Consider the following 20,222-nt stretch of genomic DNA (forward strand, 5'->3'; position numbering starts at 1 on the left):
AAATTAAGCCTTCAACGTGTATTTCCTATATTCGATTCATGATGTCAAGTAACGATGGTTTTCGTGGACCCAGTTAACATCGTTAATCGAGGGATCATCGTATATCTGTACAGCGGCTGGGAGGGCAATCACTCGTGATGATAGTGTAGAGGTGTTAACTACTCACTGTTCGGTAACCTGCATTGCCACGAGGTATCAAAGGGGCAGTGCAGCGTTACCTCTGTGTACATAACGGTTGGGGTCAGACGAGGTGAAGTGGATCGTAGCGACAGGTATCAGTGTGTTTAACACGTAGTAGAGCTTCCACGGCCAATATCCATGAGAGGTTTTTTGTTGGATTAGATTGCGTAAATATACATGTCGTTAAACCCGCCACCACCCGACAGCCAATTAGTAAGGTTTGTCACGCAAACAAAATATGCCAATTGGTTACTAGTTCAGCACGCCGATGTGTTGAAGAGTAAACTCACATTTATAATTCGAGTACTAAAACTTACATCCTATGGTTGTGGCTTTAGCCAGGAAAAAATACATTTTAGTGATATTGCTATTGATTTAATGATCAACTTATATTTAACATATGTAATTGAAGATATCGGTGTTACAAAAAATAACCTAATGTTAACATGTCTAATGAATGTAAAACACTAAAATCCCTCTTGCACCCTCAAATGCGGAATGCGCACCGTTATAACGCGGAACACTCCCGTTATAACGCAGAACGCTCCCATTATAAAGCGGAATGCTCCCATTATCACGCAGAATGAGCGGCGTTATAATGCTGAATGCTCCCATTATAACACGGCATGAGCGCCGTTATAACATGGCATGAGCGCCGTTATAACATGGAATGAGCGCCGTTATAACGCGGTTTTCTGAGCAGTCGACGTCGAACTACTTTCTTGAGCTGCATGGCTGAATGGTGTGATACAGTACGCGGAATGATACAGTAACACGGCGGTGTAGCCTCAGTTATTTATCCCGCCATGTTACTCCCCGTGTGCACATCATATCTCGCCAAACTGTTGTTTACATTTTTAGTGGGGAAATAGTTTTTCGCTTAAAACTAGTTTTTAGTTTGAAGCAGCACTTATCAGGAACGCATCTACCGCCTTAAACGAGGACTTACTGTGATGATATATTTTATCATTTTCATTAAACAAGAGCCCAGTATACGGCACGAGCGACGGAAATTATATTTTTGTTAAACGGACAGTGTGATTATCGTGGACATGACATCGTACTTTATATCGTAGCATCCCCATAAGGGGTGACCCGAATGAGCTGTGTGTGCCCATCTGGTGGAGAGGCGATGATGATGATGGCGAAGCCACTGCCAGCGCATTTCAGTTTCAAATTAGTGAACTATTCTAAACTAAAAAAAAGATTTTACCAGGTAAATAGCTCTTTTTCAGAAGCGACCTGGCCACAGAAAGTCAAGAACAAAGAACACGTTTAAACAATTTATTGAAAGCAGTGCAACATCAATCAAACACCAATATTTTAACCACATCAATTTGCAGTGGCGATTAATAAAATATAAAAGAGAAATGCACCTGGAAATGAGGCACTTCTCATAAATGTACTACTGATTTTGGTCCATGGAAGGTACATTAAAAAGCAAAGCGAATCACATGACTTGGTGGCCTGTGGTCGAACCTGGCGCCGACGTCTTTTCGATGCCGAGACACGTAAAAGAGAAGCATTTTGAATCAATATCTCCTGTAAACCGGAGTACATTCGCAGGCGGATATTGTCAAGAAACTCTGCGCTTTTAATTTAAGCTAAATTCCCAACTCTGAAAGTTTGACGCTCATGCAATGAACATTAAGTCTCACGTGGCAGAGCGGGTGAGAAAATTCCTCCCTCTGACACGTGGAGCCAGAGGTCACTTCCAGCTGTCTCAGAGGTAGCGCTGCTATATCCTCTTCAGTGAGCCATACCATTACACAAGGGGGGGTTGGTTGCACTGCTGAATGAGACATCCCAATGGATACTTCGTCTCAGACATGATGCAAACAGGGAAATTATGATAAAATTTTGTAAAGTTTAAAAGCCATGTAAAACTATTCTTCACATTAATCTAAATCATTGTTGCCACGGCCAATTCGAGTGACGCACACTCGTTACATGTTTTTCTAATTTAAATTTTTCTTATCCAATGCAAAACTGGATGTCAGAGTTAAGTTGATCCTTGGGGCTCTAGTTATCCTTCGATCTCAAAGGATTCGCAAGTCAATTGGGGGATGAATAGGCCTGAATAGGCACGAACATCATACCAGCCACAGTTTTCTTAAATGCCTTTCCCTACACAATGTTTGCAATGATAAGGCAAAAGTCTGCTGCAAGAGTTACTTGGCTTAGATAACGCCCTTCGACAAGCCTACTATTTGTTTTTAGTCCTTAAGAGCTGGCACGAGTTACCTGCCTGAAATAATCAAATCACCATACGTGATTACAGCCTGGATTAATACTCACAAGGCAGTTGCCTGAATTGAACCAGCTGAGCAAGCTATGCCAGAGCTGTGCCGAGCCAACCCTGGTGTGACTCGAGAGGTGCTGGGTTGTTTTTCCACTGCACCAGCCAAGACATGCCAGGGCTGTACCGAGCCAGCCCTGGTGGCACTCGGGAGGTTGCTTGGGTTGCTTTTCCACTGCAACCAGCCGAGCCATGCCACCAGCAACAAGCACAACGAGCAAGTCGAGACACAGGTAGACAATGTGATGACGCCGTGTCCTCACCACAGTGTGCCGACTAGCGTCGCACATGATGAACGAATCATTAGCCCTGTTTAACACGTAGTAGTAGGCTACGTGTTAGATATAAATGTGTAATTCAGCCTGCCACCACCCGACAGCCAATTGGCGAGGTTTGTCACATCAACAAAACATGCCAATTAGTTGCTGCTTCAGCACATTGATGTGGCAAAGAGTAAAAATAGTAAATTGTGGATTTACTCTCCCAACACACAACCGGTGTGCTGTAGTAGTAACAAATTGACACGTTTTGTTTACGTTATAATCTGGATGGAACACTCATTTCTTTAGAACTGCTTTTCGTGTTTCGTTTGTGGTCCTTCCCCGACACCTCCGATAAGCACGGTTGGCTACGTATGGTGCGAAAGAAGTTCAACATACAATTCTTACAAATTGGCTGCGTCGGATGGTGGCGGGTTAATCAACGCATTTATATTTACGTGACCTAACCCAAGCAAAACTCTTTGTGAATCATTGACCCTGACCCTGTTTGGGCCCGAGCTAGATTCAGATACTTTGTTAGCCCAGGAAATTATGCTTTGGTTGTGGCTCAGCACAGTGGGAAAACCAACCACCTGTACCATCAGTTTAACACGTAGGCTTTCGTGACCAATATTATTCATAATAAAGGTTTTTGGGTTAGATCGCGTTATGTATAAATGTGTCGTAACCCTCTACCACCCGACATGGCCAAACAGTAAAAAATGTGTCACGTTTACAAAGGACAAATAGTTTACTACTTTAGCCCACCGGTGTGTTGACGAGTGAATCAACATCATTTAAAATTTGAGTACGACGTTTCGCTGGTAATTACATCCAGCTTCATCGGGCAATTCGCCAGAATGGTAAAGCCCTCACTTTCTCCCGGTGTTAAATAGAGCAGCAGGGTGACGTCATCATTTAACTCATTCAGGTGCAGTGATTTCAGGCGGGAGGGGGGGGGTATTGTAATTATAAAATCGATTGGTAATCAGTCAATGGTTATGATTAGTAATGAGTTGTAGATTAGTAATTAGTTGTAATGTGTGTTATTATAATTATATGCACAATAACACATGCGGGCCTCGCACTGGCTTGGCTCGGACGATCCAGCGGAGGACGGGCCATCGGCATGACGTGGGCTGTCGTCTTCACGCCCAGGGGCTTGACGGGTCTCACAGGGGGTCCACGTCCCACCAGCGGACGCCGGCGAAGGGTGAGCGGCGAGTGTTGGAGCCGCAGTGCACCTCGCCCTGATTGAGGTGGTAGGTCTTCAGGTCGTCGATGAAGTGGCAAGCGAGGCCCAGGGGCTCGAGCAGGGAGCGCACGCGTCTCTCCAGTGGGCACTGCCCGTCCACGTGCGGCCAGAATGGCTTTGGGATGCCCAGTTGCTTGTTGAGCACCACCATGTTCACCTGGGCCACGGAATGGCACGGGAGAAATTAATAAGCCTGCATTTTAACGATGATATAAGGAATAATATACTATTTTGCAGAGGTTCTTAGCAGTCAGTTGTAGAGTATTCCAAGTTGGTCATAGAGGAGTGGGGTAGTTTAGGGTACAGTATACAAAGTATGTATGTACGGTGAACTTATTTCGCACCGTGTGTAGCCAACAGTGCTAATGGGAGGTGCGGGGTAAAGACAACAAACTAAACACAACAACAAGCAGTTCTAAGGAAATGAGTTTCCAGTGGCTGAAGTCACGATCAGCGCAAGCACAACGCGATGGCAGTGGTGGATGGTGAATGTTTACAACTGAGACTGCCACTAGTGTGACCACTTGGCAGCATCGTGAAATAAACAGATCTAAGAGAAGGGCACGGCAAGATGCCGGATGGCTATCGTAAACAAAATTCGGATATTGCCATTTCTAACAGATGCCGGTTTAATGGAGCATTCCGGATGGTAAAGTGCCGAATTGCAGAGCTTTTCCTGTATATACTATTAAAAATAATAATTAAAAAATTAAGCTTCTAATCTCAATGGTCCTCAAACTATTTGTGATGGACAGGTCACTTCTAAAAAAGAGCTATATAGATCAGTGGGCCTTACCTGGTAAAATAAAAAAAATAGTTAAACAGTTAAAGAGTGGAGCTTTTGTAACAGAGCAGCCACACGCACCACGTCGGGGAAGTAGGCCTCGGCCTTGCTCTCGTTGAGGAAGAAGAGCACGGGGAGGTCGATGATGTCCGCCTCCTCCAGGCCCAGCTCCCTCTTGAGCACGTCGCGGTTCCAGTCAATGCAGCGCTGCCACCACAGTCGTTGCCATTAATACGCACGTGTGCGTGTGTGTGCGCGCGTGTGTGTGTGCATTTCTTCACAGGTGCTCGCTAACAGCACTTGCCCCAAAAGGCCGTTAAGGCTATATGGGGGATCTTTGTCTTTGTGCCTTACAAAATTGGCGCGTGATTTTTGGCGATTTCAGTGGCGATTTTCTTTTTCTCTCACTAACTTTGACGTCAATTATTTTTTATATGCATGTAGTATTAATAATAACGAACGATAAAAAAGTAGCATTCAAAGCCATCAATTGGGGCTGTCTTTAGCCTTATGGAAACAATAGGCTTTTGTATTCTTTGGTTCTTTCGGTAAAGTCACGTAGGTAATAATAGAATAAAATAAAACAAAAATAAAAACAACTAAATTAAATCACGACGTTTTGGGCGCAAGACAAGCGCCCGTCATCAGGTGGAACACAACAGTTAGACACATCTAACTGCAGTGAAACAAGACGCTATATAAATAAGAGAGGGGTGGGAGGAGCCAAGGTGGGGGGGTGGGGGGTGCGTGGGGCGGGGGGTAGGGCATAGGAAGATCAAAGAGAGAAAAGGGAAGACACTAAACATGCTGCAATGGACAACATGACACTAAACATGCCGCAATGGACAACAACATCATGTAGTTATGATTTTACCTGATTAATAACATCTTTCCAATGATTGCTCAATTTGTATCCATCATCTCAGTTAAAGTTATGTCTATGTTTGTGTATCTGGATGGCTTCATGAACAAACCTTTCATAGTAGCCAGATGGTTTGCAGAGTACCTTGGTCTCGGAAAAAACAATATCATGAGAGCCCACAGCATTATAGCAGTGATCAGCAACTGCGGAGGAATTGGTTTTTCCGTGTTTCAGATCTGAATTGTGCTCGCGGACACGGTCAGAAACATGACGTTTCGTTTCGCCAATGTAACAATCACCACAGATGCAACTTAGTTTGTAGATTGCAGGGTATTGCAAGTCAGGAATGACATCCTTCACAGATGAGATTAGATCACGGATTTTGTGTACTGTACTAAATCGGACCTGGATCTTGTGTTTTGTTTAAGATTTTGGCAACCTTTTTGGTAACGCCATCTATGTATGGTAACGTGATGGTTTTGATCGGAGTCTTAGGGGGTTGTTTCTCCATGGTAGGAGATACAACTTTGCGGATAGTACGGTCCGAGTATCCATTCATCTTAAGGGCCATGTGTACATGTTCTAATTCATTGACCAGGTGGTGTTGGTCAGAGATGCAGTCGGCCCTATGGATCAGTGTTTTTATGAGGGAATTCTTCTGTGCCGGATGGTGGTGGGAATCAGGCTTCAGATAGGAGTCTGTGTGGGTGGCATTCCTTTAGACAGAATGTCCCAAAGAGCCATTGGACCTCCTCTCAAACAGAACATCCAAGAATGGTAGCTTGCCATCCTTCTCCACTTCCATGGTGAATTTGATTGATGGGTGTATGGAGTTAATGTGGTCAAGAAATTGGTTCAATGCTGGTAGGCCATGTTGCCAAATGACGAAAGTGTCATCCACATATCTCTTCCACAGGGAACGACATAGGGTGGATGTCTGGATGCGTCTGTTTCAAATTTCTCCATGAAAACATTGGCTATCACTGGTGACAAGGGGGGACCCATGGGGTATCCTCATTTTGTTTGTAGAAAGTACCATTCCAGGTGAAGTAAGTGTTGATGAGGCAGTGCCTAACCAGCACAGGGACATCAGGGTTCAGTCCATGTTGGACTAAGTCTTCAATTATTGCTATGGTGTCAGTAGGCCTCGGCAAGGTAAGGTAAAAGGTTAAAACAACGAGCCTACCTTTACCCTACCTTTTACCTTACCACAATACAATCACTCTACCCTACCTTTTACCCTTCAGCAGGTAAGGTAAAAGGTTAAAAGCAACGAGCCTACCTTTACCCTACCTTTTACCCTTACCCCACCTTTTACCCTTACCCCATACAAATTACCCGATTACAGGGTAATTACTGGGGTACTGCACATGAAAAAGGTTTATAACAGGTAAATGCTAGGTAGAGTGCTTTATTCATATAGAATACTCTCGATGATTACAATTTTACACGCTTTATTTTAACTCACTGTTGTTGTCCTCAAATCTTGTAACTCAATTTTAACCCACTTTCCAATGTGGTATCGACTGCAAACTTGATATACTTATGTCATACTGATGACGATACTATATTCTATCATTAAAAATATATATAAGTTTTAAACATTTTTTATGTTATGTTTCGGCTTGGGTCTAATTGTCCACAGTCAACTGACGTTGGCTGTAATTGGCCACGGTCCCTTACGTTACGGCAAGCTTCGGGGCCACTTCCTGGAGTCGTGGAGTTCTGCCATTACTCATACATTTCATAAAAGCGTGTTTTTAAGAAAGTTTTTTTTAAATATTACTAATTAAATGGAGGCCACGGACTGCGCCACGGAGCTTTTAGCGGTAAACAAGGCACCGTATTTACCGGGTAATACTTCGCGCTACCGTTACCCTACTGGGTAATTCTTCCGAGCTACCTTTAACCCTACCCTTTACCTTACCCCTTGGCATGTCGACACTTTTACTCTTTTACCCGGTAAAAAGGGTAAATTACCTTACCTTGCCGAGGCCTAAGTGTCAGACACTGGAACCTTGGTAAATGGAGAGACCACATCAAAGCTGACGAGGACATCATCAGGGGACAGTGAAATGTCCTTGATTAGAGAGACCAAGTGAGTTGAATTAAGTACAGCTGAAGTGGTCTTGCCAGTAAAGGGAAGTAAAGTATCCGGCAGAAAACGGGCTAGTTTGTAGGTAGGTAAGTTGATCGTGGACACGATGGGCTGCAATGGGGTACCTTCTTTATGGATCTTGGGAAAACCATAGAATCTGGGTGGTCTACCAGCCGAGGGTTTTAGGGAGAGCCGTTTGACTGGTTCGATTAGGGAAGTCGAACTGGTAATTTTCTTGGTTTTAGTAGTTAGGCTGTTAGTCAGATCTCTATTGATTTTGGAGTAGCTGCCATCATTGAGTAGGCCCTGGATTTTGTTGTTGTATGTGGTTTTATCCATGATGACAGTGGCATTGCCCTTGTCGGCCGAGAGGATGACTATCTCATCCCTCTTTTTCAAATTTGCGAGTTCAGAGCGCTCATTTTTGCTAATGTTGCTAATGGGTTTCTTAGAATTTTTGAGGATAGTGGCAATTTCAGCTCCAGCAACGTCTGTTTGAATGTGTCCTAAGCCTTTGAGGGCTCAGCATGTTTAGTGTCATGTTGTCCATTGCAGCATGTTCAGCATGTTAGTGTCTTCCCTTTCCTCTCTTTGATCTTCCTACGCCCTCCCCCATGCACCCCCCACCCCCCCCCCACTCTGTATCTCCTCCTTGGCTCCTTCCACCCCTCTGTTATTTATATAGCATCTTGTTTCACTGCAGATTTCTTGCTCAGTTCAGCAGTTGTTTCTAACTGTTGTGTCCCACCTGATGACGGGCGCTTGTGTTGCGCCAGAAACGTCGTGATTTAATTTAGTTGTTTTTATTGTTGTTTTATTTCATTTTTTTATCTACGTGACTTTACCGAAAGAACCAAAGAATATGGATCCTTGCAGTCACGAAAACTTAAAATCTAGAATAGGCTTTTGCTCATGAAACGGATATACGGTGAAGTCCTCGCTTAACGCGTGTTCACACAGCGCGTTCCTCGCTACGAGAGTTCTGCGAGGGAGCACTCTCGCACACAAGCGGAACGCGCCATGCAACAACGCTGGCTGCTCTCAGTTATAACGTTGGCCGCTCCCCAATATAACGTGGACCACGCCCCGTTATAACGTGGTTCCTGAGCGGTCGACGACGAACTACTTTCTTGAGTCGCGCGACTAAGCGGTATGATACAGTAACGCGGAACAATACAGTAACGCGACGGCGTACCCTCATATCAGTTGTATGTCCTACCATCGGATGAGTTAATTATATAAACGTGATTCAGTTGGTTAATTCCTCACTTAATGCATTTACACTGAACGCAGCACTTTTCAGGAATGCATCTACCGTGTAAACGGGGAATTTCTGAACACGAATGAATCCCACCCCCTGCACGAGGCAGGTGTTTGAAGGACACCCTAAAATCGTGTGTGTGTGGTTATCTCTGGGTATCAGTGTGTGCGTGTGTGGTTATCTCTGGGTATCAGTGTGTGTGTGTGTGTGGTTATCTCTGGATATCAGTGTGTGAGTGTCTGTGGTTATCTCTGGGTATCAGTGTGCGAGTGTGTGGTTATCTCTGGGTATCAGTGTGTGTGGGTGTGGTTATCTCTGGGTATCAGTGTGTGTGTGTGGTTATCTCTGGGTATCAGTGTGTGTGTGGTTATCTCTGGGTATCAGTGTGTGTGTGGTTATCTCTGGGTATCAGTGTGTGTGTGTGGTTATCTCTGGGTATCAGTGTGTGTGTGTGGTTATCTCTGGGTATCAGTGTGTGTGTGTGGTTATCTCTGGGTATCAGTGTGTGTGTGGTTATCTCTGGGTATCAGTGTGTGTGTGTGTCTGGTTATCTCTGGGTATCAGTGTGTGTGTGTGTGGTTACCTCTGGGTATAAGTGTGTGTGTGTGTGGTTATCTCTGGGTATCAGTGTGTGTGTGTTTGGTTATCTCTGGGTATAAGTGTGTGTGTGTGGTTATCTCTGGGTATCAGTGTGTGTGTGTGTGGTTATCTCTGGGTACCAGTGTGTGTGTGTGTGGTTATCTCTGGGTATCAGTATGTGTGTGTGGTTATTTATGGGTATCAGTGTGTGGTTATCTCTGGGTATCAGTGTGTGTGTGTGGTTATCTCTGGGTATCAGTATGTGTATGTGGTTATTTATGGGTATCAGTGTGTGGTTATCTCTGGCTATCAGTGTGTGTGTGTGTGTGGTTATCTCTGGGTATCAATGTGTGGTTATCTCTGGGTATCGGTGAGAACAGGTCCACCTCTGGGTGAATACTGTACCTGCACATTATTGTTTTCAGTCGTGATGTTTATGTCATCGAGGATGTCCTGAATCTTCATCTTGCGCTCCAAGGATGAGACAACTGTGGGGGGATCATAGATGGGAAGAGGGTGATCGCGATAGAGGAGATGTGGGAGGTCAGAGGTTAGGTTTCATTGCTTACAGCATTGACTACAACTAGCATTACTGCCTGTTGTAATTACAACTAGCAGTAACTACAACTAGCAATGGTGAAACGTCATACTCAGATTGTAAATGTTGTGGATTTGCTCTCCAACACACCGGTGTGCTGTGCTAGTAACAAATTGGCATGTTCTGTTTACGTGACAAACCTCAATAATTGGCTACGTCGGGTGGTGGCGGTTTTAACGATACATTTATATTTACGCGATCGAACCCAAACAATCCGTATTATGGATTCTGTTCAATGCAAAACCGGTACCAGTTCTCGGTGCAAATCAATCGCTGCCACCCAAAGAGAGATGCCAATTTCCTGATTGTCCAACTGAAACCCAAGACATGTGGCAGCCCTGACTTTATAATGAAATCCAATGTTTGGTGCTTTACAGTTATATTTCTTGGAAAGGCAAGGATATTTTCCCAAAACGTATTTTTTCTTTCTTTGCAACTCACCAGATGGAAGTCTTTACAAAAGGGTCGGTGCCTCATTTTTCTCTTCTAGTCAATCATGACCCAGAACTTTTATCAGTATTAGAATACAGTCTAGGAAAGGCCTAAGGCCCAATCCACCACGTTTCCATTTTGCCTGCTTTCAGATGCCCTCAACCAGCAGAAGACGAATATGTACCTGCACATTAAAGCTAAACACAAATACGTAGTCGTCCAATGTGCGGGACACCGCTTCATTTAATACCTAGGATCTTGCGCTGCCAACTGCAGCTTCAGCGTCGATGTTTATAAATCTTCAACCTGCACATTTAGTGACGAGCTCACCGTCTGGGCAGCTCTCAAAGAGGCGCCTCTGGCCGTGGCCCTGCTGGTGCAGCTCCTTGAGGAGACGGAGACACGCGTTGGGGCTCGCGAGCAGCAGCCGGAACCCCTGTGTGTCGCACGGCACCACAAGCAAATCGCACACAACAACAACAACAACACAAACACGTAGAACACAACGACAATAATAACACCACGCAAAGCACAATACAATTCACCGTAACACAAACACGTCACACACAATGACAACACAACACAATGCACAGCAACACAAACACATCGCACACAACGACAACAACAACACAAACACGATGAACAACGGCAATAACAACACCACACAAAGCACAACACAATGCACGGCAGCACAAACGCATCACACACAACGGCAATAACAACACCGCACAATGCACAGCAACACAAACATATCGCACACAACGACAACACCGAAAACGCACAACACCGTACAACAACACAAACATCGCACACAATGACAACGACATCAACACAAACACATCGCGTACAACAACGACAACAACAACACAACACACAACAACACAAACAGACAAAGATCGTTAGCAGCCCCGCCGTTGGGCAGGGGCCTCCCACCCGCGTCTTCCACTCTTCACGATCTCTTTGCCACCTCCATCTCGGGCATTCCTCCAAACTGCATCTCATCCCACAATCTCATTTTCCATCTTTATTTTTCCTTCCAATCTTCAGCCTTAGTTCCTTTGGTAATGTTTCCCCATCTCTCATCCGATGTGCGAGCAATATCCGCCCCCCACTGGAAGCCCTGCGGCCACCTTGCGCCACTGATGACGCCGTCACTCGTCGTCACCGAGGTCGTCACTCTGGACATCTTTGTGAAAAAGAGCTTTGTAGCTCATCGGATTCTTCCAATAAAAATAATTCAGATTCTGATTCTGAGGGTCGCGCGTCTTGAAGGCCGGATGCCTGACAGCTGCCATTGGAAAATGCGTGCCGCTAAAATGATTATTTTAAAAAAATCTTTCTAATTGATTTTTCTAAATCTCACACAAACCCTCCTATTAACTCCTTTTTAAAGATCTTATTATCTTGTTCAAGTAAAAAAAGATCAATGGTCATCTATTTGCATATTCTCCAGATTATAAGAGACAGTTTTTTTCTCCCCGTACTTTAAAACAACATTTCCAGGTGCATCTTATTATTCAGTTTTCGTGTGTGTGACCAATATAACTTTATTGACACTGGGCACATGTTTAGAGTGCATCGGACCTTGCGAGTCTTTAATAATGATGAGACTATGGTATACCTTCAATAGTGCTGTTTGTTTGCTCACCCCTTGGCATTTTGGGCCTGTGCTTAGCAACCACAATAATAACAAAATAACGCATGTATATAGACATTGTGCATGCACGTGCGCTCGCATATACAGGGTGCTTAAAAAAATGTTTAACACGTCTGAGAATTTGCAACAATGCCACGAGAAATGTGCCTCCAGGCTCTGGAGACCACCTGGAGATGATTCCAGGCATGTGTTGACAATGATTTCGAACAAGTGGAGACTCTTTCACATTTTTAAGCTATTAACATTACATTTTGGTATCATGTTACAGTACCTTATCCGTTATTTTTTCATTAAAAACGATAGTCCCGTGTAAGTGTTAACGTCTTTTTGAAGCGCCCCGTACTCGAGGCCAGCGGTACTCCACGCCAGCGGTTCCCAACCCTCTTTCCCAACCTCCAAATATTTAGCGGAACACCACACGCTGCAACCACTAGTTATTTGAAATTGTGCATTTCCTCGGTGAGGATGTTATTATTTATCTTTTTTTCCACGGGACCCCCACCCCACCATAGTAGCCTCGCGGACCACAGGTTGGGAACCACTGCTCGAGTTTAAAAATCCATGCATGGTCCTGCCCCACCCTCGTCTTGCTTCTCTCGTCTCTTACTCCTCTGTTACATCCTATCCTCTATGCTCCCAGTCTCTGCGGTCCCTCTCCGTGCCGCCCTCACCATCCTGCACCCAGCCTCGCTCTCTCGTTCCTTGTCCCTTCTGGCTCCCCTTCACTGGGAACAAACTCCCACTGCACGCGGAACAATCATCGTTGCCAGAACAACCAGCTGCCGCTCCTCCCTTAAATCCCATCTCTTCTCCCCAGTCCAATCTACTACTGCTGCTGCTACTAAACTAACCTGGAATTAAATTAAACCATTATTTTACCAGGTGAGGCCCACAGAGCTATGTAGTGCTTTTTCATTAGTGGCTAATCACATGGGCATTTATTGCAGCCAAATGCTTTAAAAGCATATTGATTCTAAACGTGAAGGACCCGGAGACAAATCCTCGTGACCACAGGAAGAACATGCAAACTCCAAATATACAGCAGGCGTCAGGGTCAGTATGAAATCCACTACCTCCTCTACACCAGGTAAGGTAGTTAAAATCTTACCACCGTGGCGCCTCCCTGTCCCCCACCCCCCAGCTACTACCAGACCTACCCCAACCCCCCCCCCTTAACCTCTCCCGCCTGTCCTCCTAACTGTCACCTAAACTACACCACCACTTTCTAAATCGCAACAACCACCATCATCTCCCGTATAATCGGAGGACAATTCACCATCACGCCAAACCTTGCGGTCGGGCGCCGGCACGAAGCTCATGAACTCGTCGACGTGGCCCACGCTGAGCCAGTCGCTGTAGAGCTCAACGGGCGCCTGCACCTGCTGCGCGAACAGGAACTCGCGCACGGCGCGGGCCATTTTGCGCCCCGCGCGCTCTCTGCAGGGACGGGACCACATACGAGACAAGCGGGGCGGGTCAGGGCGGGTCGGGATGTCACACCTGGGCGACAACGGCGGGCGACGGAGTCGGGGGGATAAGGGGACAGGAGGTGGAGAGGGAATGCGGTGAATGGGACGATCCTGCGAACGAGGGACCCATTTGAGCTCGAGGTGGTGCGTGGCACGTGCCTGTAGTCCCGCCACTCTTAGAGTGATTGGTGCAGCGGCGGCGTGGTTGGCTTGGGCCCTGGTGAAAATAATTAATTGCCCCCCCCCATCCCTCCATCTTCAATTTTCCCCCACTTTGTATCATAAATCGTTACATCTCAATTATGAAGCTGTTTCATGACCGTTCCCCTCTTGTCTGTGTCTGTGTGTGTGCGAGCTGCTTAATGAGCTCATTCTTTACGTTTTCTGGCTTTCTGCCGAGTTCGGTTATGATTCGGAATCATACTATACAGTGTTGTTATGTTAAGGTTTGGTATTGAGCGGTATGCCACGTTAATTTAAAAAATATCGCACGATATGCTGCTAGGTGTGTACAAGTTGTTCATATGCTGGTGGTCACATGGCTATATATTTTTTTTGCTCTCAGGAAGCCACTAGAGCTATGCCCTTTCAAATCGAAATTGAAAAATCATTCTTTAAAACTGATTTTTGTACATATTTGATCCTGCAATCTCAAATGTAAATGATCTATAAACCTGAAAAGTTTGCATCTGTACTTCAATCTTTGATTAGTTTGTTGTCCTTCCCCCACACCTCCGATTAGCATGGCTGGCTAACGTACGGTGCGAAAGAAATTAAACGTACACACCTATATACAACACCTGGACTCCTCTGGCTTATCGGCAGTGCCTTCCCTGTGACGGCACCAGAGAAGGTGTCGGTCCAGCGATGTTGGTAAATTGTCACGATTCAGCATCGTGACCAAACTCGCCCGTTTTTTGCGTAGATGATACCTCGTTTGTATTCTTTCTCGTATATTTCTCTGTCTCATTTGCTGCACTTTTTTCTTGACGACGGGTGTTCGAGGAATCGCCGATTCCAATACAATTGTTGCATTCAACGGCGAGCGCACGTCCAAATGTGCTTTCATGTGAATTCCAGTCTTGCGCAAGAGCAATTTTCGATGTCCACTCGCCACGACGAGAGTGCTTCGGGAGGAGGCAGCTTTGCCATTGTCTCCCATTGAAGAGGGCGAGGGCTACAGTGGTCCACTAAATACTTGAACTAATTAAGGCTTGTGCAAATGAGAAAGCTATTTTTACAAGTGGGCTAATGGGGGGGGGGAGGGGGGTGAAGATAACCGTACAAATGAGATAGAATAAACGTGAAAAAAATTAAGCCCAAATGAAGTGGAAGTGGAGGGGGTGGAGCTGGGGTGAGGAGGTGCATTGCGAGATGAACCAGCCAACCCGAGTTCGAATCCCGGCCATGTTCAACATCGGTAAAAGAGCGTTAACCTGAACCGGGCCTGGCCCATTCCCACTCACCAAACGTGAAGGATGGTGGAAACAACCCCCTGTGATTGACATTGGTGTGGAGTGGCCTTAATGCGGAAGATTTTTTTTTAATGCAGCAAGGCAGTCGATTTCTTCCTTACTTTCTGAAAACATGACGAAAAATAATGACTGAAGAAGAATCGGCTCTTGAATCAAATCGCGACCGCCGACTGAATATTCATCGAGTTATTGAAGAGGTTCGGGGGGAGAGGGGGGGAGGTGAATCATTCCATGCGGCGATCCCCAGAATGAGAGAGCGAGTGAGACACCCAGCAGACTCACCCGGGGAAGGCGCTGCCGATGATGATGCGCCCGAGTGGATATTTCTTGCCCCTCACGATGACGGGGGGCGACACCTCAAGGTTTCCGAACGAGTCCAGGCTGTTCACCCATTCGCCTCTCCGTGTCTTCCGCGTCACATAGCCAAAGTCCTTGCCCTGAGACGCCGGCCAGGGCAGAGAAACACCATGGTGGCGAGATATTAACTACCTCGCCTGGTATGCTGGAGGTCAGCTTTTGAGACTGTCGAGAAGTTCTTACCGGGGTCCCCGACTCGGTGGTGCCTCGGCTGGGAGGCTTCCCCCCCTTACTCTCCAAAAACCCTCGCAGAATTATGATGTTTGGTCCAAAGTCCTTCGTTTTTAGTTTTGATCATTCATTTAAGACCATTTTGCTTTGATAAATTATCCACGTGATAAGCCACTTCGTTGAGCTATAATTTGTGGCCAGGTCGCTTCCGAAAAAGAGTCATATAGCTCAGTGGGCCTTACCTGGTAAAATAAAATAAAAATGTTGGTTTTAGTTTTAAAACATAAAAGGCTCACAGACTGAAGGGCTATAATCTGTTGGAATTTTACACGTTGAAACAGACCATGGTTCATTTACATTATTACCCACAACTAGTGACATAGGTGCATAATAAATTGAGTACAGTCTCTGAAAAGTTCACGATTTGAAAAAGAGCTATAATTGCTCAGTAAGTCTTACCCCAGTACAATAAAAAAGGTTTATTTTTTAGGAACGCCGTGAACATGACTCTCGCCATGTCCAATTGCCTCCACGGACTCATCCCTGCATGCCCCGTCTCACTCCATCCTCTCTCATCATCCCCTCGGTTCCCCTCCACGCCCCCTCCTGCTGCTCCCCTCTCATCTCACTCTACTCTCCTCCGCACGACCTTCCCATTGCTCCCTTTCTTTCTGTCCTCACCATACTCCCCCCTGTGTATAGGAGGAGACGATGCATTTCGTGGGTAACAAGCAATTCCTGTGAATGGGTCACTGGATGATGTATACAGTAGTCCCTCGTTAACACTGACATCGATTAATTATACCTTTCAACCTGTTATCAGTGCCTACCTTATTTCAGACCAATTCAGACAGTATTGGTCACCCCGTGCCCTTATAAAGGGCGAAACACAAACAAATAGAAACAAAATTTTGCCCGCATGGAAACGGCTGTACGCCGTATGGACCTGAAAATTTAATTTCCCTGTACAAGAATACGGGTAAACCGTATGGGTTGACAGGTATGTTTAATGTTTTTTAATCGGTTCACGTTTCACCTCCTATAGGACCCCTATGGTTCCGACTGACGTTAACATGTTGATTGATGGTAATGTTTACGTTCTGCACCCCGCGTGCAGAACGTAAACATTACATGACTGGTACCGTCTTCCTGTTTCAGGAGAAACCCAATTTTCTGATATACCATGATACGTCCACCCGTTCGCCCAACTTAACGCCATTCGATTTTTTTTTATCTCTGCGATTTTTGAAATAAAGTCTACAACTAGCAAACCAAGCGACCTTGAAGAGCTTAAACATGTTACTGTTGTTGATGTTGCTGTGTCATCATCCATCCCCTACAGCTGTGTTGGAAAATGTTTTCTCAGGGTTTGAACACTGAATTAGTTTGATTATAGTGAATTATTGATCATAGTAAATGATGGACGACGTGGAAGTTTATTAATAATCCGATAATATCTAATCAATACCATAACATTTTAAATAAACTAAAAACTCCTAAGCCATATTAAATTAATGTCAGTACCTCGAATAACAATAAAACTACTCAACATTATTTTTGGTCTATTATTTTTCGGACACCCTGTATGCTTTTTAATCGGCGATTCGCGAGGCAGTGTGCATCGCTTTCTGCCATGGAAGCATAGCCAGCAAGGGCTGGGTGGGGTCGACGCGGTTACCGTTAGAAGGATCGGCACGGCCTTAAGTTCGCGGTCCCGCGGGGAGTCGAACACGACCGGTATGACCTTGGTGGGACACTCGCAGTAGCCAAACTCCATCTCGTCCTGCGCGTGAACAAAGAGAAACGTCAATTACCCCACCCCCACGAAACCTCGCTGAGTGAATGGAGCAGCGTTGGTAGCGAGTGAATCCACCGGCGGATTAAGGCCTCCCAACGTCGCACTAAAACGTTTGGTTTGTTTGACCATACTTCACCGTGCAGGTGCAGTGCAGGCTGAAGGGTGGGCCCTAGGACCAGTTCGGATATCACTCACCACTGATGTTAGCTGTCATCAGGAAATCGAACTTGGGTCGCCGGGTTCATAACCCAGTGCTCTCACCACTGCACCACTGCACCACTGCTCCATCAGAACTGCAGCATTATGAGATGCTAATCATCTTCGACAGATGAGCTCACCCTGTGTGCTTACCACTATGAATGAGAATTGAACTCAGGTCACTGGGTTAGTAGCACAGCACGCTAACCGCTACTCTACGGCTCCCCACACACCTCAGTACTCTCTCTTACACACTGACACTCACCTGCATCCACACGTCCATCTTGACCTGTATTTCAATTGGCGTGCACCCGGCCAGGTGAGCGAGGGTGGTCATCTGCTTTATGAACACCGCATTCGAGTCGACCCTGGGGTGACAAAGACCAAGTTCCCCCGTATAGCCTTAACAGACTGTAGGGGCAAGTGCTGTTAGCGAGCACCGATGAAGGCCGGCACAGCACACGAGGGGGTGGGTGGCCAGCACTACACCAACACACACTCTTCCACACACCTTTGTCTCCCTAGTGGTGACGTTTACACATTGCACCAGCTACTCCTTTGAGGCTAAGTCGACCTAGGGGAGGTCCAGGACCGGTAAAAATATTCGCTATCACTGGTGTTGGCTGTGAACGGGAATCGAACCTGGGTTGCCGGGTTTGTAGCACAGCGCACTAAACTGCTACACTTCCACTCCCTACTAACCCTGAGGTGAGCACACAACCACGCAAACACACAACCACGCAACCACAGAACCATGCAACCGCTCACCATGCAGAGAGGATACACCACGCATCACACGCCACCGCATCTAGGCCCGGTTTAATTTATTTTTGGGATTAACATAAAAATCGGGAACGTATCCCTACTCCCCAGATACCTTGACATGAAGACCTCCAGCGCCGGCTGGGTATTTGGAGTCATGATCCACGGAGCCACACGAAAAACCACGCTGTCGGTGAAAATCGGTGTGCTCTGTTTGCCCTGGCAAAAGCGAGAAAATAATAATACTATAGCGTCACAAAACAACCTAACCCATAATGTTCATAATGATGGTTTTGGGTTAGATCGCATAACAATAAATGTGTTGTAACCCTCCACCACCCGACACAGCCAATTGGTAAGGGATGTGTCATGTAAACAAACGCCAATTAGTTCCAACTTCAGCCCACCGGTGTGTTGGAGAGTAAATCCACAACATTTACAATTTGATTATGACGTTTCACTGGTAATTACATCCAGCATCATGCGCCATTTGCCAGAATAGCCTATCCCACTTCACTTCCCATAGATGGATCACTGATGTCAAGATGTGTCCAGACACCTGGATAGAAAATAAATCGCAACGTTCGATGGGCAGACAAAAAGCCGACTGCTGCAAGGATGACCGGAGTCTGCGTGATGGTTTATGCTCCTCGACAAGAAAGATGGATGCACGGGGATAGATGCTGCCCGGTTGCTGCTGCTGGTTCTGCTGCCCACTCACCGGCAGGATGCTCTGGAGGAGGCTGAGGTGGAAGAGAACAAATCCGTTGAAGTCGCCGTCCGGGAAGCTTAGCCCCTCCACGAAGAGTTTAACCTCTCCGCCACGACCCGGGTACTCGAACAAGTAGCTCGACTTGCCCGGCCCCAGCGAATGGCTCTCCGTGCCTATCACCTTGCTCAGATCTCAACACCACCGAGGCACCGACAGTGTGTCAACCAGCGAGTGTCCTTCACTTGACATATCCCCCGTCACGTTTACAAGCTTGTGATGGTTGTCCGATCTCAGAATCAAGAGTAGGATTCAGACTGGAGAGTGCAGTAAAACCTTTTCTATCTGCGAGGATTACGTTGTTGAAAATGCTCGCGAATGCAGAAAAACCTTTGCTCCAGTGGGGGAAAAGTGGGGTGAAGTTCCTGGAACGAGTGAACATAGGGAGGAAATGGTAAGTGTTTAATAACTATGACTACAATAAATAAATAACATTCAGAAGTACGACGTTTTTTTATTTCCTTTGATAATGATGATGATTTGACAATGATAGAGGTGGTGGTGGTGGTGGTGGTGATCTCCTCGGGAGATACAGGGGTTTGATAACAACGCAGCACAGCTGTTATCAGTTCAGCACTGGGGAGCGCAAGCCGCAACACTCCCCCTGATTGCATTCGCGTTCTTTTTAATGGATCGGACAGTCGACTCGTTTATACATTTGGTATAAGTACGTATATGAAGTAAAAAAATCCACAAGAGTGAGTTTAGAGCGGGATTACTGCAATACGTGAGGACTATGTGGGCAGCCGAGAGGGCATACCTGATCTTTGCAGACAGTTTCAAATGTAGTAACATTCTGTGCTCACCTCCCTAGTGTCGATGGTCTGTAGGCACTACGCATACTCGCGAATACTGAGTCTGGCGGGTCGCGAAGAGGGAAAAATGGATACATTTAGAAACTCGCGAATATGCGAAACTTGCAAATCCAGAACTCGCGCTTAGTGAGGATTTCTTGTAT

General features: G+C 46.0%; 1 protein-coding gene across 1 annotated transcript; it reads right to left on the bottom strand.

Moving 5' to 3' along the window:
- Nucleotides 1–1,450: 1,450 nt before the first annotated feature.
- On the bottom strand, nucleotides 1,451–20,061 carry LOC142930592 (protein-arginine deiminase type-4-like). The gene is made up of 10 exons (XM_076073446.1): nucleotides 19,217–20,061; nucleotides 18,611–18,714; nucleotides 17,999–18,101; nucleotides 17,416–17,520; nucleotides 15,492–15,646; nucleotides 13,555–13,702; nucleotides 10,939–11,044; nucleotides 9,984–10,066; nucleotides 4,860–4,985; nucleotides 1,451–4,151 (listed from the first exon to the last, which is right to left on the bottom strand). The coding sequence occupies exons 2-10, from the start codon at nucleotides 18,652–18,654 to the stop codon at nucleotides 3,912–3,914; spliced, it is 1,110 nt and encodes a 369-aa protein (XP_075929561.1). The 5' UTR covers nucleotides 18,655–18,714; nucleotides 19,217–20,061; the 3' UTR covers nucleotides 1,451–3,911.
- Nucleotides 20,062–20,222: the final 161 nt, after the last annotated feature.

Source organism: Petromyzon marinus, chromosome 42 (assembly GCF_048934315.1).
Source record: "Petromyzon marinus isolate PM22_M1 ecotype Great Lakes invasive population chromosome 42, UKy_Petmar_22M1.pri1.0, whole genome shotgun sequence".
Taxonomy (NCBI): domain Eukaryota; kingdom Metazoa; phylum Chordata; class Hyperoartia; order Petromyzontiformes; family Petromyzontidae; genus Petromyzon; species Petromyzon marinus.